The sequence below is a fragment of the Aythya ferina genome (assembly GCF_964211825.1).
Source record: "Aythya ferina genome assembly, chromosome: 9".
Classification (NCBI taxonomy): Eukaryota; Metazoa; Chordata; class Aves; order Anseriformes; family Anatidae; genus Aythya; species Aythya ferina.
In genome coordinates this window covers 14,157,564-14,181,595 of record NC_140305.1, presented here as the reverse complement: position 1 = coordinate 14,181,595, position 24,032 = coordinate 14,157,564, and the positions used below count along the sequence as shown (strand labels likewise).

General features: G+C 45.1%; 1 protein-coding gene across 8 annotated transcripts in view; it reads left to right on the top strand.

Annotated features, from left to right (window-relative positions):
- ARHGEF4 (Rho guanine nucleotide exchange factor 4) overlaps nt 1–24,032 on the top strand; it is a 212,951-nt gene that overhangs the window by 181,129 nt on the left and 7,790 nt on the right. For 7 of the 8 annotated variants that reach the window (XM_084529194.1, XM_084529196.1, XM_084529193.1 and 4 more), the window contains 8 exons: nt 13,839–14,018; nt 16,745–16,939; nt 17,929–18,108; nt 18,636–18,868; nt 20,264–20,393; nt 21,271–21,402; nt 21,846–22,089; nt 22,719–22,796. In XM_084529194.1, the coding sequence (XP_084385320.1) occupies nt 13,839–14,018; nt 16,745–16,939; nt 17,929–18,108; nt 18,636–18,868; nt 20,264–20,393; nt 21,271–21,402; nt 21,846–22,089; nt 22,719–22,796 (1,372 nt within the window). Of the gene's footprint in view, nt 1–542; nt 1,143–13,838; nt 14,019–16,744; nt 16,940–17,928; nt 18,109–18,635; nt 18,869–20,263; nt 20,394–21,270; nt 21,403–21,845; nt 22,090–22,718; nt 22,797–24,032 lie in introns of those variants that run through there. The other variant, XM_084529200.1, reaches the window with a different exon arrangement.

Genomic DNA, 24,032 nt, shown 5'->3' with positions numbered 1-24,032 from the left:
ATGAACTTCACAGTCCAGCAGCAAAACGTGAAGCTTACAAAAGCACATTTAGGGCTTTGCAGAGCTGACTGGAGGCTTTCTGGTTGCAGACACTTGGGTTTTAAGTCCCTCAGTCCCACAGAGGCACTCACAGAGGTAGCCAAGTCCTTCAGACAGCCTGGCTCCAGGATCCTGCCAGGAAGCAGGCAGTGCAGTCAGACAAGAGCTGTGTCTCCTAGACCCCGGTCAGAGGTCAGCATCTCCTGCCTGTCGTCCCCCCAGAGGCCGAGCACCTCATCGCATACCCTCACCCTGTCCCTGTGCCGTCACATGGGCAGCATCCCCCAGGAGCACCCCTGGCAGGATTTGCCTCCTGGCAGGACTTGGCTCCGGTGCTGGCACATTCTCAGCGCGGGTGGAAGGATTTAAAAAAGCAGCCACCTAATCCGCTGCCGCCCCTCCTTCAGAGCCTCCTTGCGCACCCCACGCTGGGCTGGCGCTGGCCGCGTTGCCAAGGCCCGCATGTATCCTGGAGACGGCGCCCAGCAAATAGCCGAGCCGCTCTCTGCAAAGCCCATATCGCAGCCCGGATTGCAGTGCTCCTCGCTCAGGCTCCCTGCGAGAAGGAATCCAGCGCCTGCCTCCCGCTAACGTGATGGCGACGGCTCCTTCGGCGAAGACGTGGCGAGCCGGGGATGCGCTGATGGGCGTCCCCCTGAGATAAGGGCGCGGGGAGGGGGCGTTCGGCACACGTGCTGTGCGCGACCAGCCATGGCTGTGTCAGACCATTCAGACCTCTCCTTGTGAGAGCTGCAAAACAGCTTTTGTTCCCAGCCCTCTGCCCCCACCCGTGCCCCTGCTGTGGGCTGTACAGCAGTCACTAAAGAAGCCTGTTTGTGTTTTTTTTTCTTTTTTTTTTTTCTTTGGGGGCTGAAGCTATGGCAAAGGCCCCCGAGCGAAGCAGGCACAAATGGAGTGCGCTTCACACTTTCCTCCGCTGCAACATGAACCCGGAGACCCAGCGGGTCGTGGTCTTTGTCATCCTGCTCTTCCTCATCATCGTCAATGTGGTGCTGATGTTTCTTTTGGCGTTCCACTGAAGGAGGACTGCCGGTAGTGGTGTGGTGGCTGGGGGTTTCCAGGACTGGGCGATAAATCAGCAGGTCAGCATGTCGTTGTCTGCCTCTGGTCTGCCTGTCTGCCGTTACGGTGACTGTGTGTCTCAGAGTATCTCTCCTTTGTTTTTTAATCATAACCCCCTTCCCCACCCTGCTCCCCTCGCTCTCCTCCTGTCATCACCCGTGCCTTCTGGTTTGGATCTCACCGTTAAACCTGAGAGGGAAAGAGCTAACAGAGCCACCCTGCTTAGTCGTAACTGCTGTCCGTGGCACTAATCGGCCTCGATTGCTAACGATGACAATACCATCCCTATCCGTTGCACTTCTCAGCCCCGGAGGAGCCCAGCGTGCTGCTGCTTTGTTTGCAGAGGGACAGTTGTGCTATAACGAGCCTTCACACAAGGACCTGCTCCATGTATGCACCCGCTGCAAAACGCTGAACCCTGTAATGCCTCTGCTGCTCGGCTGTTGTCATCGTGAGGGCTGTGAACGTTGTGCTGTGCGGTGGTGTCTGAGTAATGTTCAATTAGCCAAAGTGATTGATCGTTAGAGTGCATCAGGAATTCGGGCTGAATAAATTGCAGCAGTGTGGAAGGAGTATTTTGTTGGCTTTTATCCTGTTTCCTCTGTTACATCTCAGTGCTTGTCTGCTATGTGTATGTGTATTAAAATGGCTGGCAGAACCCCGGCACAGGACACTGCTTGCAGGCCTCATGTTTCTTGCTGGCCAGCAGCAGCCATGCACAGCAGGGAACCACTCAAGGAGCGTTCCTGTAGAGCTGTTAGGAGAGCAGGGCAGCAAAGCAGCATGCCTGCTCCAGGCCTGTTCGCCTTGGTGACGTTTTATCAGCAGTCCTTTACATCACAGCACTTCCAGGCTTGGACATTGGCATCTCAATGAAGCAACCCTCTACTTGGTGGCAACAGCGGAGACGATTCCTGGAGGAAGACAGACTGGAGAAGAGCCTACAGTGCCCCACTCTCATTAACACTGCTCACTTTTCTGCTGGAGACTGAAAAATATTCAAGCCCTTAAGATTTGGCAGGATCCTTCATTTTGTCTGTTAGGAAATCTGCAGTTAAAGCCCAGCTTTCATGAGGGCAGTACATTTTCTGGCACTAATGGTTGAAGTTCCTGCAGTGCTTTCAAAGCTGAATGTTTATGGCTCCTGCAGTCTGGTGTGAGGGTGAGAAGGGCTGGGTGGTGATGTCCTCTGTCATCTCGTGAGTGATGTTCTCTGTACCACTTATGTGATTGTGTATAATTATGTTGGTGTTGTACAATCCACATTGCTTTAGCACACAAAGAAATGAGATGTATACTTGCTGAGCTCTTTTTTGTTTCATCTGAGTATGGAACATGCTTCTTGCTGAGAAAGGAGAGCCTCCCATAGTGCTGAGCATGGAGCAGCAGGCCCCAGCTCTGTGATTCTCTGGGAATCTCATGCACTTTATAAACTATTAAAAACTTGACTATTAATTCTAGTAGCTAGACCTTGTCATAAACAGCCACTGCAAGCATCCACTGTGTGTTGTTGTTTTCTGAAGTTACCATTTCAAACCAAAGAATGAACCTACTGGCTTTCAAACAAACCTGTTTTATATACCCTCTCACCTTTTTCAGTGGCCTTAGTTTGAATCAGAACTTTATGGCATAAGGTGGACACAAGATTGTTTATTGGAAAGAACAGGTTCTGTGTAGATGTGAAAATGTAGCTTGGTATTCAAATGATTGATGGGGAACCTAGGTGTGACTTTAGGTTCATAAGAGCAATGGAGAAAGCTTTTGGCAGCTCCTTGGGAGGGCAGAATCGCACACAAGGTTTGAGCCAGCTCTGAAAGCATCTGAGCATGCAGAAGCTCTCACCCCTCCTGCAGGTGCCGAGCATTTTGCTGTAAGCAGCAGTGGGAGCAAGAGGCCTCAGCATCATGGCAGCCCTGCAGTGTGTTTGAGCTGTCAGTTATTGCTGTCTCACCTGCTCCGTATCTTGGAACAGTGCAAACCATCTGATTAAAAGAATGAGAACTGCAGTAATTCACAGGGTCTGCACGCACGTGCATAGATCTGGAGAGCTAGGTAGGTCGATTCCAGTGTTTGGCTCAACACGTGTAAGCTGTGCTGGGCTGAGCACAACCATCTGCCAGCCAGGACGACGTACCTGAGGTTCACAAAGTGACTCATGCTCTTGTCTAGCCAGGCATCACGTAGCTGAAGCACTCCTTGGGTGGCTTTTGTCACCCAATTGGAGGCCATAGCTGTTTCTTACACTGTGCCAGAGAGGTGCTGCAGGGAAGTTTTGAAGGGACCTCTTTTTATTTAGCATCCCACAGTACTGATCAGGTAGCTGAAGCTGGTGTTGTGGTGATGAAGTAATTAACCCTGTGCTAGCTGCTGGTGGCTCGGTTAGGGGACACCTTAACTGTGAGCAGGCAGCTCCTGCTGGTGTCACCTCCTCCTTTCCTTCTCTTTCTGGCCCTCCTCTTGCCAGATCTCACCATACCTGGCATGGCTTCCTTGTATCTAAAAAGTCCTCTTTGCTCTGCACAAATGTTTCCCTTTTCTTCTTTGACACATTAAAGCTTGGGCAGGATCAGCCCATGCATGCAGTAGCGGTTGAGGAGTGTCATACTAACAGCTGATTCAGCACCCCAAAATGCTCACTGTTTTCTCCCAAGGGCCATGGTGAACCCAGGACTGTGAGGGACCACCCAGAAGAAAAGTACATTATAGAGAAGGTTAATGCAGGCCTTGGTGAGATTGCCCCTTGTAAGGAAAGGAGAGGAGAAATTTCACCAGGTTATTGGTACTGGCATAGTATGGGGGCAAAAAAAGTAGAACCTTTTAAAATAAATAAATAAATAAAAATTACAATTAAAAAAAAAAATTGCAAGATTATGGAGTACTCACAGAATCACAGAATGGCCGAGGTTGGAAGGGACCTCTGGAGATCACCCAGTCCAACCCCCTTGCCAAGCAGGATCACCTGGAGCACGTTGTGCAGGATGGCATCCAGGTGGGTTTTGAATATCTCCAGAGAAGAAGACCCCACAGCCTCTCTGGGGAACCTGTTGCAGTGCTCTGTCACCTCACAGTAAAGAAGTCTCCCTCACTGGAGATTTGTTATTATAACTGCATGCCACAGGTGATAATGCTGGTTTCTAAGAGCATAGGAGCAATTTTCATCCTAATATTTAATGTTACTTTTTTTTTTTCTTCCCACTGCTTAGCTACACACTCAATACCTGACTAATTCTGAAGTAGCTGTGTGCAGTTTCTGTACGGGACCCCAGTGTTTTCCTTCTTTCTTGACTTGATCTGCAGCCATATACGTGTAGCTGGAAGCTGCAGTTGGTGTGTCCATGTGAATCAGGCTGATATTAATTGTGACTCATTCAAGCCTGCCACAGAGCTTGGCTGAAGAGGCTGTGATACCTGATAAAGGCCAGGAAAAACAAAGCTGGTGAAGGATCCCTGAATCATGCAGGAGCTGGAGGTCTTGACTGGATAGTGGGGAAGGAGAGGCCTTGGGCATTTTAGTAAACAAAGTTCACTTTTTCTTTTTTCTATTCTCAGCCCACTTATTTGACCCAAGAGACAGGGACTTTCAGGGAAGCCATGCTGAGGTGCCTGCCATATCCAGCTGTATGGCATGGGGCAGGGTGCTGCCTCTGTGGGCCCTGCACGGGGCATTTTGCATTGCCCCTGAGTGGGGCAAGATTGCCAAAACATCAAACGGGCAAGGGCTGGCAAAGCCTACTCTGCCACTGCCAGCTGTGGAGCCTCATGAGTGTAAAGAGCATCTCTGAACAAGAGCAAGACCAACACATCATTTCCAAAGGGAGTTTTGGGCTTTAGATTGTATCTTTTCCCTTAATTTGTTCTCTCAGGCTAAACTCATTTCTGTGGTGGTATGTGATATCTGCTGTCTTTGTGATTTATTCTTGGAATCTAAGGCATGAGTTGGCCAGATAAGAAACACAGTAAGCATTTAGGATGATACCATCAACAATTATTTTTAATTAATGCTTCTAATGTTTTGATTTAAAAAATAAATAAAATCTTAATATACAGGTTAAGGAAAGACTTATGGGAGGGAGAGTACTTGTTACTTATACCATGTCACCGGACTTGTTAACTATGGAATGTGCTGGAAAGTACAGAATAAAATGATGTCATCCTTGAATCTTTGTATCTGTTCTTTAGCTAGGATTACTCCAGATATGGCTGTTGATGCCCCTTACAGTGCATTTGGCAGTGGTTGAAATGGGGCTTGGAGCATTGTCATGGAGCTGCTGAAGACCCAGGGTTGTGTTCTCTATCCTGTTGCACTGGTGCATACCTCTGTTGCTGTGGTAGATAGTGACAGGCAGCTCAGCTATGTGGGAACTGTCAGAAGAAAAATATCTACCCGAGCACGAGGATGTTGACTCTAACAGCAAAGGAATCCATGGGAAGTGAAGGACCATGGGTGGTGGAATTTGGGAGCTTGCTCTCCTTTGCTGCTGGCCAGCTGATCTGGCCTCTCTGAGCAAGGGCCTGTTGTTGCAGGGCTGTGGTCCTACACATTCCCCTGCAGCACAGATATCCTGCACTTCCCTTCTCCACCTGGGGCCTGTGACCCTAGCACAGCCCCTTCCAGCATACTTTTCCCTCCAGAACTCACCAATTCACCAGTTTGGACACCTGAATCTCTGCTGTCCCTTAGGGGCAGAGCCAGTAGAGCCTCCACCAGCGGGGAGAGCAGAGCTGCCTTCACCTGCAGCAAAGGCAACGCGGGGCAGGGAGCAAACCACTGTAACATCCATGCTTAGAAATCTTGTTTGGTATTGCATCTATCTAGGATGTCAATACAAAAATGGCGTTAGGATATTGTCTTTTGCTAGGCCACATGCTTGTGCTACTGGCTTGTAGCCAGTGCTGTGCAAGGGGAGTATGTGAATGTTATGCGCCCATTTTCTGTCATCTTTGTGGTAAGATGGCTGGGAACAACACAGCACAGCTGGGTTGGCTGCCGTGGGTTGTTCTGAATCATGGTGCTGTCCAGTCTTGCTATGTTGGGTATCTGCAGAGTTGTGGCAACTGTATGGAAACAAAAGCACCTTATTTAGGGATCGTATGTGAAACTAAAGAGCTATGCCAAATTCTCTCATCAGCGAACTGACGCAGATTTCCTCACCTTGCCAAATAAGATCCACAAAGAGATTAAGAAAATATGGGCTGCCAAGTTGTGACTTGGTATTTTTGTATCCCAGTTCGCACCTGTGACACCAAGGAGTCAGGACCTGTTCTAGCAAACACTACCTAGTGAGAAAACTTGCAGTAGACATGAAAGGGAAAGTGACTTGTCCTGTGACATGCGAGCCTCATGGCCAGGCTGTGAGGAGAGCCAGGGACTGTGGCGTGAGATTGTTGCTTGATCTACCTAACGTGCTCTGCATTGACCTGCTTTTGCAAAACTACTCGTTTGTCACACTGAAAAGCACATAGTCACTGTGAGAGGGCTGTGCAGGGAGGCAAGGTGATTAAAACGAGAACCTGTAGGGGACAGGAGAGATGTTTATGTTTTCATATTTTGGCTGAGGAAGCCATGTTCTGCAGGAGGAACCGCAGATGCTGCACTCTCCCTTACACAGGGCTTGTTTGCAGCGTGGCCATGGAAACAGGAGCGTGGTTCTGGGTTGAGGCTTTCGCTTTGCTGAAGCCATGAGTCCTCCTCGTGCAGACTTGAGAAAAGTGAATATGGAAATACTCAAGAGCATAATAATAGAGTCTCAGAAGATCCTAGGAATCTGCTGCTGTTGCTTGAATGAATCTTCTTTACCTAGCATGAGACATTTGCAATATGAAAAGGTCGGTGTGTTTTTTGTTGGCGGTGAGGTGTGTTTTTTGTGTGTGTGATTAGTTTGTAGAACTGTCTGTGGGACTACAAAAGAAATTACTCTTTTTTTTAATATATATATATATTTATAGATACTAACTAGAAACAAAGGCTAGGCAGCCTGCTTTGCCTCACAGTAAGACAGTATCAAGGTTCTTTGTTCTCTTTGTCTCTCTAAATGCTGATGTTCAGATTTTTCTCTGCTCCATTTTCAAAAGAAAAAAAAAGGAAAAGAAAAAAGATCAGACAGTGATCCTTGGTTTAGTGAAGAAAAGATCTGCAACAGTGTGTGCATTGGGAGGGAGATCACCGGGAAAAGAAAAGAAAAAAAACAAACAAACAAACTCAAGTTTTGTGTCACTGAAAGCCTGCAGGACTGATCTTCCAGAAGAAGGTGAGAAAAGGAAGCGGATAAATTTTGCATGGTTAAGGCAGGGAGAGCATCACTGAGAGCCAGGTCATGGAGACTGCTAAATGATCACTGTTGGCCTCATGTCTGCCAGCACTTACCAATGTTGTGCAGACTTTGGCACAGTGTTATTAATCCAAAGATGTTTTCACAGGAGATAGGAGCAATAAATATAATTTCAGTGTGTTCTTTGCTGTATGTCCCATTAAAATTAAATTGTGCACACAAAGGAAAAAGCCATGCACTGTTTCTGGCTTATTGCCCACTGCAGGCCCAAAGAGATGTTGACCTTTTGATGATTCAGAGTGGTTTGCTAGCAACGCAAAGCTTTAAAATGTTTTCTTTAACCTTATTTGTAAAACAAATTTAGATCAATTTTCCTTCAAGCTATAACTGATTCTGTAGCAACAGTTGTCAGGGGGTGTAGAGGTCTGGGAACTGCATGGGTTCCCTTTCCTTTTCTTCTGCAAAGAGCCAGGAGGCAGCATTTATGCTCGCTGAGTCTCCACATTGGATGAGCTGCAGCTGGCCTGGTTCGGTGACGTTGTCCTAAGACCCTCTGCCACAAAGTGCAGCAGTGACACAGGGTATCTGTAGGCAAAGAGGACTGCTGCTCCCCACGTGTCTAAAGTTAAAATGGTGGAAGAGGAAGTGAAAAAGGAGGTAGGGAAAATCTTAAAATTAAGTTAGGGAAGACACAGTGGAATCAGGAGCGGTACTGTAATGAAGGAAGAGGAGAGGTAATATTGTAAGTGGATGTAGTGGTGAGAGTGCACAAAGGAAATGCAATCCTGCAGGCAGTGGTAAGAGAATGGGGAAAATGTGTAGCTTAAGTGACATAATAATGTGTCAATGTGACATTTAAATATATATATATATGTTTTTTCCTAAATAAAATCGTATCTATTTGTGTGACTGAAAACCAGTAGCTTAAAAAGGATGCGAAAGTAGTCACTCCTAAATGTGTGAACAGCCAAACAGAAACATCTTGGGCTATTTCCAGTCCCAGATCGTACAGTTAAAATTAGGGCATCAGAAAAGGCATTGTGTTAACCAGGTAAATACTTCCCGTCCTGAAGTAAACATGAACATCAAAACTGTTGGGGAGGTGGAGAAGGGGAATCAGTAGATGTATTCATCTACAGCCAGAATGGAACTAGAAACAAGAAGCTTTGTAGCTTGTGCCCCAGGACAAGTCTTGTTCAGATCTGAGAGTTCAACCCCACCCCTACTCCTTTCCAGTCTTTCCAAACAATGAAGATAAGGGCAGAGGGTGGCTGATTTCCAGGCGCAGTTATGGCACCAGCCTAGGAAGCCGTGCTACAAACAGGTGAGTGTCTGTGTGCCGCCTCCTGCGGTGCAGACAGAGCTGTCGGGCGAGGACTGCACCACTTCCCGAAGATGTTAAGAGCATTAGAAAGAAAGATTCTGTCCGAGATCTGGGCTCTGTGGGTACACCAGACACCTTAACCTTAACCTGACGTGGCAGGTGCCATGCACGTGGGAGAGGTGTGAGAAGTGGGCTTGCCAGAAGCTGAAGATACTTAAGCCACTTTCTAAGCCTTACAGCTTTTAAGCTCCTTAAGCCACTCAAAGGCTTTAGATGGGTTTAAAATGCTTAAGACACTTTAAGGTCTTAGATGAGTTTAAGCTGTTTAAGCTGATTTAGAGCTTTGGAATGACTTAAGTTCTCTGGCTTTGTGAGCTTAAGGTGTTTTTTAGGTTCTTTGAGCTCTTAATTGTAAAGACCTTTCTAAACATTTTGAGTGAGGATGCAGTGCATACCCACCTTGTAGCCTGTGCACAGGGACTCCTCTCTGAATGCATCCCAGGCGTCTTTTCAGTCAGGTTTCCCTGGGTACACTTTTGTCCTCTCTTATTTTCCTCCCCTTTTTCTTTTTTGGCCAGAAAACAAGCAGCCAGGGGTTGGATGCCCAAGTGTTAGGGGCACATGGCTGCTCCATGCGTGTGACTCACTTTCCTCCATGTGCTTGGCAAGGGTTGCATGGGTAGGATGTACAGCATGTAGGATCTGCTATGTTTAAGCTGTGAGAAAGTGTTGTACTTACCTCTGCTTGAGAAGTCCCAGCCCTACCCCAGAGGACGTAATGTCCTTGTAATCACTGTGTTAGCAATTGCTAATTTTCTAGCTGAACAACAATGTTGCTGTACCTCAGGGAACGTATCTGTCTGCGTCAAGTTAACATTTTGGGGTCTCACCTATTGAAGAAGTATTTGGAGGTAATACAAATAGTCAAAATGGAAAATAATAGATGTATTTTCATTTGTATTTTTTACTGCACTAATGACCTAAGACCAGCTCTGTAGGGCCAGCCAGGAACACTTTTAGTTGTGACTCGGGGTAACTGCTTAGGAAAACATTGAAGTATGGCCCTGTTCTTTCCATTGTGTGCCTTTCCGGGTGTAAGATCCTTGATGGGCCAGAGGTGGTATCCAGATATGATATGTTTAAGCGGCCTTGAAGGACATAGATTTGCTTAATCTGTTTTTAAAACCATCTGTGTTTGGCTCATGGCATCTTGTGGCACAGCATAATTATGTACAACAGGAAAAAGTACTACTTTGGTATTAAAATTCTCGCCTGGCGATCTCACACATGGGCCTGGCATTTCAAGCCTGTTAATCATTTTGTAAACCTTCACGTGGTCAGCCTCCATCCACCTTTTTCTGTTGCAGCTTCAAAGTCTGTTCAGCTTGTTCTGGCCTGGAAACTCTTCCAGACTCCCAGCTGGTGTTGCTCTTTGTGCCTTTTATAGTTCTCTGCTTCTTTCTTTCCGAGTCATCCCTGACATTCAGACTTTCTGACCCTGATGCACCAGGCTGGTGTTTTCCTAAATCTGTCTGCAGAGACATTCTTGAGGAGCAGCTCATTTAGAGTCAGCCGTTTGTGTTAGATACAGCTTGTGCTCCGTTTATCAGCAGAGAAATTCATTTGCCATTTTATCACCGAGTAAATCACCATTGTATCTGTTTGTTTGAAAAGAGTTTGAAAATATCACTTATACCAGAAAATAAATGTCTAATAGACATAAGTTTAAATAACTGTCCTCTGGAAACTTGCATGAAAGGTTAAAATGGAAGCTGTTTAATAGCTTTATTTACTCTAAGCACTACCGGCTGGAAGTAGTGAACTTCTAGATGTGATATAAAGATAACATTTAGCAGAGTACTATCGAATTTGATAAGAGCTTGTTTCCTCAGTGCCAAAGCTTAAGGATGCTGATGTCCCAGATTAGTAGACTTCTGATTTACAGGTCATGGGAGAGTGATGGCTGGGGTACTGAGGGCACTGACAGGACCTAGATGAGGAGGGGGCCTCCTTAGCTGCAGGTCACTGCCCCGCTCTTTCAGAAGAGCTTTCCTAGCCTATTTCATCTGAAAGTAAAAAGGCCTAAAGCAATTTCAGTCTATTTCTTGCTATAAAATAATCAGCTGCTATATCTTAGGTGAGGAACTGGGAACTTCTTGCATCAATCTGGACTTTGAAAAATCACATTTAGCTGGGCTCACGCACATGCCCCTGGTAAGCTCTGTCACGCTGTACTCTTCACACACAGGTTGCAATAAGATGAAGCATGGCTCTGCCGCCTCCGCTTTCTACAAGGGTTGCTTCCCTCCTCCTGTGGCTGCTTCAAAGCTTCTCCTTGCCTGCCGGATGGGGACCCTCCTCCTCTGTCCATCTGTTTAAGCCACTTCCGAGGGGGAAGCTGCAGTTGGATGGTATAAATAAAGGGGAATAATGTAATTAATGCTAGTCAGAACGGTTTTGTAGGAAATTATTCCTACCAAATATGCTGATGACAAACATTGAACGTTTGGTAAATGGAGGCAGCTATACGAGGTGTCACAGGAGGAGTGAGAATTCGGGCACTGATTAAAAAATCAGCGCTATACACTGTCAGTGTAGTTTACTTCCCAGTACTAAGATTTGGGTGGGTTCTGATGGATTCTGGCGTCCCGCAGCAAGCCTTAGCTAGCCCACGCGCCTCCCTGGCAGGGAAGAGAGATGGGGCCTGGGGGCTTGGCTAATTCAGAGCATCAGCATTAGTTCTGCCTTTGGGTTGCAAGCAATGCTGCCTACAAACTTAGGGGTTGCTATCAACAAGGCAAAATAGCCAATATGTTTGTCTTCTGTGCTGCCTGCTGCAGCAGCTTCGGCAGCTGAAGGGCAGCTGGGTTTGTATTGTCTCCCATTCTCTTCTAGGTTTGGGGCAGGAGACTGTGGCTGTTCAAGAACATGCGTTGGGTTCTCCTTGATATTACAAAGCCAGCACATAAATATTGTTTCATATGGAGATTAATTAGTTGGTTTTCAAACCTTACTTTAATTGCAAAGATCAAAAACTGTAATAAGATAAGCCATTTTGGTCCTAGGAGCTGCCATGGTTGCCAATGGTGAGTGTTCCCTTTAATACATGCTTCTTTGGAAGGTGAGCAGCTCTTACAGTACAGCTGGCTGATTGTGCACAGTGATTCAGCACAGCATATTTCAGTACATAGCAAAGGGATTTTATCTTAGAAAGCGCCATATTCCTTACGAACTGGTCAGAATGTGCATGTCGAAAAGGCTGCCGAATGCCACTCTGCCCAGAGATTTATGAGTTAACGTGGGCGTTTCCTGAGTGCCAGCCAGCCCCTACCCACCGTGTTACAAAACCCTGTGCAGCTTGGCCCCAGCTCCAGCTGCAGTCACACTGCTAAAGCAAACGCCCAGCTCATGCACCCACAGGTGGCTCAGCAAAAAAGCAGAGGCTCTTTGTGAGCGCAGCCAACATGCGTCACCCACAGCTCAGCTGCTGTTCCTGTAAGTGAAGCCTGGTAGCTGAGTTTGTAAAATTGTAGCTTTGACATCCATTCCTTTCCCTATTCTAGTCCTCTCCACTTTGTGTTAGAAAGCTAAAGCTCTACATTTCTAGAAGACTGACAAGGCTCACAAGATTTCAAAAAATGGAAATAGGGGGTTTATTCATAATGCTGAGTACATTTCAGGCTCGTCAAAGTCTATGCAACAGGCCTGCTAAGCGACCTGTGAGTTAACAGCATCCCAGATCACTCCAACACCTTCACTCATTAATTGCCAAGTCCAGCTGTCCCCCTCCGCAGCTCACTGGGCCAAATCCCTGCCATTTGACCAGACTGAGCTCAGCTCTTTATGTTGTAGTAGCTTGGCTAGTGAGATGCTGCTTGAGACTCCTGGATTATTTTCCCCCTGTAGCACTGGCTGTGTGCCAGCCCTTACGCCCCCTGCCCGCAGGGCTGTACCGTCTCGGTGCTCTTCTCCCTGAGGAGCAGCACCCTGCAGCGAGCGTGCACGTGAGTGCGGTGGCAGCACAGGGCAGCTGAAAAGAGGCAGTGGGGAGCGCTGACGCCTGGTTCTGCAGAAAGTGGGAGCCTCCCATCCTCCCCTTCCCAGTCATCCTGATGTTATTTTTGTCAAAAGGGATACACTGCATTAAGCTGTTTCTGGTTCAGTGAAGGGACATTTACTGTCCAGAGGCAGACTATATTTGATTTTTTTTTCAAATGCTTCCAGTTAACTCTCCTGATTTACTGTATGTGCTATTATCCTGTCATTCTTTTACAACATGCATCTTTTTTTCTTTGAGAAGGACAAAACCAGTCACCATGAGCAGTAGATAACTGTGATCAAGCCAACCTAAGGTGCACAGCATGTGCATTATGTAGCAGGGCCGACAGTGTTACAGTGTGGCCCATAACCATGGACAGTGCATTTTGTACATCTTCTTTTTCTCCCTCTGGTCTCCTAGATTCCTCTTTCCATTGTCTTTCCAGAATTTATATATATGTGTATATATATATATTTATTTTTTTTTCTTTCCTAGATTAGGCCCTCTATGAGACATGGTGTCGCACAGACAACTAGTGGCCCTGAGCACAGGCACTTGAACTCTCTGGGAGACTTACTATAAGCAGCTTAAATGCTAAGTTTAACCACTCTAAAGGTTTAAAGCTCTTACCATCCTAGGCCAGCACTGAGGCCTCAGAATACTTTCTGCTCTTAAGTGTGTCTCTAACCATTGGCACTCACGCTTCTATTTCAAGGTTGTCCATAGCAGGGCTGCACTGGCAGCACACGGACGTCCTTCACCAACAAGGTACCACTGCTGAGCCCTGTTTGCTGGCTGAGGCAAACTCACCATTATGAGATTGCAGTACATCAAAATTACTTTTTTTTTTTTTTTTTTTTAAATGGTGGTAAATGCAATGTGCCCAAGTGATTTGGAACAAATGCTACTGAGAGCAAAGTCAGTTGAAGCACCTGCCAGACTACTGACAGCTCTTTTTCATGTTTCTCATGAGGTGCAAGCAGTAGTCAATGCTTGTTTGGCTCAGCAGCAATTGTGCCAAAGCTGCAGCTACACTGGCTGCTTTTCTGTGAGGATCTGGCAGTTTGATGTTCTCTGTCCACAGCTCATCAGCGATGGCAGCGTGGTGTATGCAGAAGCCCTCTGGGACCATGTCACGATGGATGATCAAGAGCTGGGATTCAAGGCTGGTGATGTCATTGAAGTAATGGATGCTACCAACAAGGAATGGTGGTGGGGAAGGATTCTGGACAGCGAAGGCTGGTTTCCAGCCAGCTTTGTACGGGTAAGAGCTTGATTTTTTTTCTATGTCTCTCCATTACTGCCAGGTGTTTTTTTTGTTTTTGTTTTTGTTTTGTTTTTTCCCAGGTTTTATGTTCTGTAGTGAATGCTGAGAACTTCTACTGCTAGGATAGTTGGTTCAACATGTGCTTGTTACCATTCCTGTACGCATGGCCATTTACATTGAACTCTTGGGGATGGGCTGCCACCAGTGTGGAGAATTCTCTCTTTGCATCAGTAAATCAGAGCAAGGACAGTTTAGTTGTAGGTTCTGGAGCTAAGGTGAGCTGTACCAGCTGAGGAACTGCCCTGCATAGTGGTTTGCAGCCTGGGCTCCTGCTTACCCAGATGTGTGTTGGCTGGTTTGCAACCAAGCACCCAGAATCACCCTCAGGAGTAAGCAAGATGTACTTCCTAGCAGAATCCCAGAAGCAACTGACAGAGGTCTTCGCTGTAGGGTCTATTTCAGACAGTAGGGTTGAGCATGGCACCAAATTTAGTCCAGTGCCATACACCACATCCAAACATCTGTGACAACCTGCCTCACACACACCTTCTCCTAGCTGTGGAGTTTTAAAAACATCGGGCTGCTGGGCTACAACACAGCAGTGTATTTCAGGCACTTAAAATAGAGAAGAAAAAAAACACATAAAATGGTGTCTTGGAGGTGGTGATGTCAATTACTAGAGGGTGAATATGAATCACTTGATATTGACCAATTTTGGGGCCAAGGCGCTCTCCCTGGTGCCAGTTACAAAGACCATATAGAAATAGCTATATGGAACAGGTAGACAGGCCCAGCTGTGTGCAGCAGAGGTTGGATCCATTTCCAACAGAGCATTCTGAAACGCGTGAATTCTCCATGCAAGCTGGGGGTTGGGGGGCAAGAGTCTGGGTAACTTCCGTGCACTCTTTTCTTTCTGTGAGAAGAAAGGCTTTTTTCATTTATTTGGGCTGTGACTGTTGGTACGGATGCCTGGCTGCTTTCATCACGTAAGCACAGTACTGCAGAGGTGATTTGGTGCCTAAGGACAGGGAGATTCTTAGATATTCAGCTTCTTATCCGGGTCACTTTAGATCACAAATGACCCCAAACCAGGTGAAGCATGAAAGGAGGTTATCTGGTGTCTGCAGAAAAAGTCCTTGGTGAAGCAGAGCAGGTTGTGCTACAGAAGTTGTGAAATGCATTGTTATAGAGCTTGCAAGAAACGGTCTCAGCTGGTAACTGTTACAAACAGTATATATTTTTTGCAAGAAAGATTACTAGGACCAAATTCTCAGCACTGGTGGAGATGAAGCTACTATTTTCACAGCCAAAACACAGGCCTTGTTTTCGTTCACATTACTGACAAATTGTCCTGCTGGCAATTTCAGGGGAAAGCAGACTAGTGCTAGCCATTAGGGATGAAGAATAACTAGTTCTTTTAGCAGAGTAATTACAACACTTATTCAAGCATCCAACTGAAGATTTCCTACTAATTATCTCTGGGTCTCAAGCTTACTGCTGGGAAGGGCAGAATGGTCTGGGACTTGGGTAAACCTGCAGGTTTCTCAGTTACTCCACACAAGTTTCAGGCCAAGGTCTGAGTTTAAGACCAGCCAATGCTGTTTTACTCACAGCGAAGGAAAACCAGGATTGCACATCTTGAGGGTTTCACCAACTGTAAAGAGTAAGTGCAATCTATGCCTCTGCTGGCAAGGGATGGGTATGCATTATTTTTTATACAGAGAGATACATGTATATCAAGAGAAAAACAATCCTGCCTAGAAGTGACTATGTTAAAAGTTTAAAGCAGGCCTGTATCATTGTATTAAAACTGCTTACATTTATGCATGTTCCTACCTCAGAGTTTTTCATTTATTTTTTTGTGCTGGGATTGATGACTTGTATATAAAATATTCCCATGGGTGCTCTGGGATCTATTAAATATGCAGTTACAATACTAATATGTGAAATAAAGCTCCCAAGTGAAATGCACCAACAATTTCTTGTCCTTAGCAAAGGTACTTTGGTATTGCTGACAGTATATGTAGTGACTGTAGTACAGCATGTCTACAAAATGCTGCTGCTTGTCTGCTCATGCTATGCTGCCATCTCATGGGCACTGTGAAGGAGCCATGAGTTACACGCACAGCCCTGTAATGTAATGCAGCTTTTCATTACATTATGTGCCCGCTGGCAGCCGCATTTGCTTTTATATTAAAAATACATTATCTCTAAATAACCTTGGGGAAGCAGGTACTTCTGAGGGCTATCTGATATTTATAGTATGGGAATAATAATATAACTCTTATAAAAAAAAAAGGCAAATAGTTACTGCTTTTCCCCTCTCTCCCAAAAAGTCCCCTCACAAATACCTAAGCAGAATTCACTTTGATAAAACATTTCCTGTCCTGATTGTGTACGTGTTCTCCCTCAAGGGCTTCATATCATTCCTGTGACTTCTGTCCGAGATATGCCTGCTTAAAACCATCCATATCACATATTAACAGTTAATCGGCTTGAAATTACCATCCCCAAACTGTCAAAACCTTTCCTTCTGGGGCTATGTGTTTACACATTACATACCATGGGAAAATACATTTACAGGCAGCATGTACAGAGTAGCCCTCTTCCCTCCTTATCCTAGCTCAGTCTTTGTCTGCCATTCTGTAACCCTCCCAAACTTCCTTTCTTTGGAAGACTTGTATTTCTTACTATGAACAGTGAATGTCTTGTGTGTGGTACAGCTCCGAGTGAACCAGGATGAACCCATGGAAGATTACCCTGTAAAGGTAGAGGGTGGCAAAGAAGACGACTCCAGCAGTGGTACCCGCCGCTTCGGGATGGGGCAGACCACCAAAGATCAAATGAGGACCAACGTTATCAATGAGATCTTAAGCACAGAGAGAGACTACATCAAGCATCTGAAGGACATTTGTGAGGTAACGGAGTAAGGGGGAAGCAAAAGAAAGAACATCCCTAATGGAAACCAGAGGCTGTCCTGTTCTTGTGCAGACATATGGTTCCGAAGCGGGTAACTTTCCTCCTCTGAAAATGAGATGGTTTTGCCATCAGAGCCTGTCCTGCTACATAGTATCACATGCTCAGAAAACAGAAGACAATTCATTACAGCAATATCCCCAATGCCTCTGAATTTGGAGCACCCAGTTACGCTCTGATTAAATGGAATTAATTGTATTTCCCATGCCAGAGAAAAGTAAATGTCTAGCATTGCTGTCCTCTTTAATACATGTTCTGAGGTAATATAATCAGCAACTCCAACCTTCAGGCAAGTTATGCTCAGATTGAAGCAACTGGGGGATATTCAGCCTTTCACTTCCAAATATGCTGAGTATTGTGACACCCCTTCCAGAAGTGACACACTGTCAAATACACTGGGGTAAATTAAGGTAATTGATAAAAGAGTAGTGCAGGAACACAGATTTTCACTAAAATGACACGAAAAATGTAGTGTCCTCCAGGAGAGCCAGCTGGGGCAAAGCAGCAACACTTACCAAGCACCCTTCCTTCATGAGTCCAGAATTCTCCCATGTCTTTGAATAAGTGATGAATTTGGTAACATGAGCAGCCACGCCAGATCCTCAACTGAATTTAGGTGTCAGTGGATCAGTGCAGGGGTCAGAACACCCTGTAGCCTGCAGACAGACAAAAATGTTTTCTACAGGAGAGAAGGCAGCTCTGGGTGTGGGTTACTGCTTCATTTATGGCAGTGATATGACTGTGGGTTGATTTCTATTTCTGCCATAATTTGAGTGATATTTGAGGAAATAACAGCTAAGGGATGGATGCACTTGTGAACGAAGCGGGTACAAGAACCTGTACAACTGACTGCAGTCCTAGGGTTTTCTGATGATATCCAAAGGCCTCTGAGCAAGTGCCCAGCAAGCTTTCCAATGTGGTTTCCTCCTAGGGTTACATTAAACAGTGCCGCAAAAGAGCTGACATGTTTACAGAGGAACAGCTGAAGACAATCTTTGGGAATATTGAAGACATCTACAGATGCCAGAAGAAATTTGTTAAAGCACTGGAGAAGAAATTCAACAAAGACCACCCACATTTAAGTGAGGTTGGCTCCTGCTTCTTGGAATATGTAAGTAAATTATACTTAAGGGGAAAGAGGTGGCTGAGCATGGGTTAGGCCAGAGGATTTGAAAGTTGGTCTGAGAACTGAAGCTCTGTTAATACAACAACAAAAAACAGCCCATCAAACAAACCTACCCCAGCCAGCTAGAGGAGCTCTTGTGGTTGCAGCAAGAACATTTCCAAAATGCCTCAGCTCCTGAGCACTGTATTGCCTGCCAGACCATGCTACTTCAGGCAGAGGTGTAAATCCCAAGTTGGGCCTGAGTTTACAGCTATGGTATTTTCAGGTTTGTGCAGGATCAGCAGGCGGTTGCTGAGCTGGTCATTAAAAACATTCGGCTGAGCACAGGCCAGAATAGACAGAAATGTCTCAGGCTCTCAGATAAGCTGCACGAGCCCCAGCTTTAGGTCTCCTGGCTTCAAAGCATTAGGGGAGCATACAATTTATCAAACAGCCCCAATGTGATACAGGTTTGGAGCCAGGCCATCGCCCAAAGGAACACGGGCAATAAATCCCTTTAATTTCCTTTGCAGCAAACAGAGTTTCAGATCTACTCTGAATACTGCAACAACCACCCTAACGCCTGCATGGAGCTGTCCCGCCTCACCAAAGTTAACAAGTACGTCTACTTCTTCGAAGCCTGCCGCCTGCTGCAGAAGATGATTGACATCTCTCTGGATGGGTTTCTGCTGACGCCAGTGCAGAAAATCTGCAAATATCCACTGCAACTGGCTGAACTGCTCAAATACACCAACCCTCAACACAGGTAGGTCAGCATGGTGGGGAGGGGAGGAGTAAGACTGGTCTCATGGAAACGGACTAATGAAGAATTTTGTATTGAGAGCAGTTTACTAAGAGCAGCCAGTACCACAATTCTTCTGTGTTACCTTGTAGATACCAAAAAGAAAAGAGAAAACAAAACAAACAAACAAAACCCAGAAATTTTCAGTCAAATACCTAAATTTCCATTACAGTAGCACTGGGCTTTCCTGGCTGTTAGAGACCTGAAGTTGCAAAGTCCACCTTTTATCATGGTGCTTTCCTATTTATATTCGGCCTTTCTATCTGTGGTACCTGCACATACAGACTTCGTAGTTTTTTCCTGTCGCGATGGTATTGAATACTTTGCCACCAGAAGCACTGATTGAATATAGCCCAACATGTCTATGAACCTACACCAGGGCTTGTCGAGGCTGAAAGTTAGTCATGAATTTTGCTTGGTGCTTTCCCTGTGGGAAGTCACGACCTACAGCAATCAAATCAATCCTTGCCTGCAAATCCATAGCTCCATTTCAGGGTGAAGGCACTGCTGTTGGCTCAATTAACAGTGTGACTTAGTAAAGCATCTGAAATAATTAGCTACAGAAATAAAGCATGAAAACCTGTATTAAAGTATTGATATCGGTCCCTTGTGACAACTTAATTTTACCACCCTGATTTACAGCAATGGTATTTCTCAGACTTGTTTTCCACGTCTTATTAAATCATAAGCATGTTGTTCTGGAATTCTCTCTAAACAGAAAGCTCCTTAATGGAGTACACAGATGTTAGAAAATTGCATTAGAGATAAGTTGTGCCGAACTGCTCCTTCTCAGCTACTCTAACTCAAAAGAAGTTGCTGGTGGCAGCAGATGGTGTGTGGTGAGGGTGGATCAGCTTCTGTCCTACCCTTCCGGATTAACTAGCAGCTCCTATTTGAAACCAAGCCACATCTAAACCATCTTACCTCTGTGTGATAGAATTGTTCCCTGTAAGAAAACTGTGGCATTATGAATATATTGTATTAATGTGGGGAAAAAGCAATGCTTAGAAAGCTGTGGAAATTTTTCCAGCAACTAGTATTTACGCCTCTGTGACTGGATTTCATTACTTGCCTCCTTCTCAAGTCAGGCCTGGATTTGTTACAAGACTATATAATCTGTGCCTTAAAAGCAGCACACTTCCAAAAAGCTGCCCACAGCCACATGTACCTAATACATTCAATATAAAGTTGCTGGGGTAGGGCAGCAAGTAGCACTAATGTTTTCTGCTCTCCAGCCCTACAGCATGCTAGGTTGCACTCCTTTGGAGCATAGATGCAATAAATTTAATTTAAATAAAATAAATTTTAATTAAAATTAAAAAAGTCCTTTTGTTATGACACAACTCTGCTCTACCACAGGGATTATAAAGACGTCGAAGCTGCCTTAAATGCCATGAAGAACGTTGCTCGGCTCATCAATGAGAGAAAGCGGCGGCTAGAGAACATTGACAAAATTGCTCAGTGGCAAAGTTCCATAGAAGACTGGGAGGTAAGACAGACTTTCCCCATGCAGTGAATGGATTGTGTTTACTTTCTTCCACTCTCCCTCATTCTCCCCATCTGCCTATAGGAAGAACTTCATAACAGTTCTGTTGTTCTGTGGGTTTTTTTGTGTGTGCTTTTTAAAATGATGCGATCTTTTATTACAACCGAAAAGGTCTAGCACATCCCAGCTAGACCAGCTGCCTTTTTGCCTGTTCCCTGGGATTTTTTTTTTCCTTTTTTTCCTTCCAGAATAAAATTGGAATGTAGGCTGGTGAAATCCTATTGTTCTCCTCTTGTTCCCCATTCTACTGAGTGGTTTAGAATTGGTCAAAATGGGCAGAATTACCCCTTAATGTGCTTAGTAAGGCACATCATTCTCGTAGAAAGGCAAGCTCTGATATAGCTAAAATGGAAGCAAAATTTCACTGTAGATTCAACATAAAAAAAAATTAGCTAAAGAAAAAAACACAAAGCTACTCATTTTCTGAACCTCAGAGTCAGTAAAACCACTCCCTCTCCCACCAAAGGAAGTCAGACTAAATTCTAAGCTACCTCCTTACACGATTCCTTTAAGGTCAGGGATGTACCAGCTGCCCTAAGCAGACTCCCTAGAGAAGGAAAAATATCATTTAACACACTATTGTTCTATTCCAATTCAGTTCCCATTCCCTGGGAACCGAAGGGCACAGCATCTTCCATGATACAACAAGGCTTCTTCTCTATCACAGAGGCTCCCTCTCATTCCTGGAAGAGTGTTTCAGCAGCAGGGCTTCAGGCTACACAACCACTCTGAGGTTCTCCTGTGAGACCATGGGCTTATTTCTTCTCTCTTGTTTTGGGATGGCACAGACCAGACCTCTTTTACTGCTCTTACTTCTCAGGGTGAAGATGTGCTAGTCAAAAGCTCAGAACTCATCTATTCTGGGGAACTAACCAAAATCTCCCATCCTCAAGCCAAGAGCCAACAGAGGATGTTCTTCCTCTTCGATCACCAGCTTGTCTGCTGCAAGAAGGTAAACTTGAGTAGATAAATCCAAGTTCTGTTACAATGCTGAAAAATGAATCAACTCCCTCAGTTCATTTCCAGTTGTTCTCTACCTGTCTGTTTCTGTAATACTTAATTCTGTTTGCAGTGTATGTGCTTCTTGCACAGACAAGAGATTTAGGTGCATTCAGGGCAGTCTTTTTTCTGGCATCCTGGTGTTCTGTACACCTGACCAGAGCAATAAACCAACTGCTAGCCAAAATCTTGTAGTAAGAGAGCTGTAAGAGCACACTGCACTGCTTCTAGGATTAGCATGTGGGTTTATTTTATGCAACTCAAGTATCAGCACTGACGCTCTCATTCTTTTAAATCTGTTATTTTTTCAACTGCACTTCCACGTGGGATTAGTATCCCATTCAGAAGCTTTCATGTAAAGGAAAAATTTGCATGATTGTGTGATCTCTCTTACAGGACCTTCTGCGTCGGGACATCTTGTACTATAAAAGTCGGATCAACATGGATGACATGGAAATCCTAGATGTAGAAGATGGAAAGGACAAGGACTTCAGTATCAGCGTGAAAAATGCATTTAAATTACACTGCCGCAACACTGAGGAAGTCCACTTATTTTGTGCAAAAAAGCCTGAGCAGAAACAGCGCTGGCTGAAGGCCTTTGAGAATGAAAGGAGACAGGTTCAGCTCGACCAGGAAACAGGTATGCAGAAAGCAATGCTGTAACACAGGGGTATGTTTTTTATTTTATTTTTTTGACAGGAAGCCAAAGCATGCTCCAGGCCAGCTCTGGGCTGCTGACTAGAATGCACTGAATGAATTTGTGCAATTTGAAATACAAACCACAATGATCAGACACTGCAGGAAGTCCTTGGAGACCTTGATGTCTTTAATGAGTTCAGGCAGGGCTGACAAAATAGGCAATGTATTACACAGAGCATCAATTATTGTGCAAGATATCATGAGAGCCTGACATAGCAGCATCTGTACAAAACACATTCAGTCAAAAGATCGCATTGTGAGAGAGGGTTTTCATTGTTTTATCCAAATAGTTCAGATGTGAGATCTGAGCCACAGAAGGTCTGGACTGGCTTTGTCAGCTGGTGGGGAGGGGTGGGGGCACTGGTGGGCAGTAAGCCTTGCCTGAGAGGTAAGGACCAGGCTGGGGGGGAGCAGTACGTGCCCTACCCAGCTCTGGGAGTAATTTTAGATTGTGCCCTCCCACCTCAGGTACTTTCCAGCTTCACTGTTTCTCTTAATGTCTATGCAAGTGTGCTCCCATGAAATACGACTGGATGACCTGCTGCTGACAGTCTCTCTTTTATTCTCCAGGTTTTTCAATAACGGAGGTGCAGAAAAAGCAAGCAATGCTGAATGCCAGCAAGCAGCACCACACCGGGAAGCCTAAAGGTGAGTCATTCCTGAACTTATAAATGCTGCTAGAACTGCAGGCTGGGGAGTGGTAGTGGTGTTTATGGACTACAGTACTAGTGCTTAAGCCACCACCTCTGAGAGCATTGCCTTTTTTGTTTAAGCCTTAAGTTGGTGAGATACCTCTTCCCATGTTAAAGTGCTTCAGTTTGCATTCTCGTGGTCAGGTAAAGGTAGAGAGGGTTGTCAAACAGCTAGATAACGAGCAACTTGGACTGAAGTGATCATTCCCAGCTTGGAGATCTATATAGAAAACTAAATAATTGTCACCAAAGATGAACAGTAAAAATTAAGCTGTCTTACCCTTAACAGCAGAATCCATGGGTGAGGTTGAAGGCCATGTTCAGATGAACATACAGCATCCAAGAGCTGCCTAATATAAAATCAGCTGACTTTGTAATCCCTTTGCAGTTTCTTTCAGAGTTTCCCTGACATTTAATTTTCCTTGCTGCAGATCACAATTGCTTGTTCTTTCTAATAAATGGCAAACATTCTTTGTCATTCATACCAGCATTGTTCTGCTAGATTTCTTCTAGGCATATCTTTTCCAGCTAGGACTCCAGAGCTAAACACTGCAAAGAAGTCCTGGTACCTCTAAGCCCTAAGACTGTATTAGATCCAGCTGATAAGTACCTCTCTTTATATGGCCACTACAATTCTTTCCTATTTGACTTGAACTAAGTATTCATGGCATTAAGCTTTGAAACAGCATCATAAAGAAAGGAGCACTTCATCCAGGACACACAGAAAAAAATGCTTTTTTTTAAACTGTGTTGACAGAGCTCAGATGTGGGCCATCTGGTTCAGTAGAACATTTTTCTTGCTAAAACTTCATTGATGTGTAGCAAAAGATGCTGGTGAAATGAAGTTTTAACGGTTGGTGTTAGTGACTTACCACTATCACGTGACCTCTCTGAATAAACCCATTCAATGAGTGGTGTTAACGAACTCCTGAGTAGGCCAGATGGTGAACTCCAGTGTAACACTGTGCAGTACAGTTCCTGGCTGATTCAGACAGCTGGAGTCAGGAAATTATTCCAAACTACAGGAGACCTGCTCTGCACCTGATCACCGAGTGCTGAACCTGAACCCACAGCTAAGCACAAGACCTGTTCTAAGGCTAGCTCACAGCCTCACCCTAGACACCAGGCTCTCCAAACAGTATGACATTCCCTTTGTGAAGAGACAAGATGAAAATTTGTAATGATTCCTAAG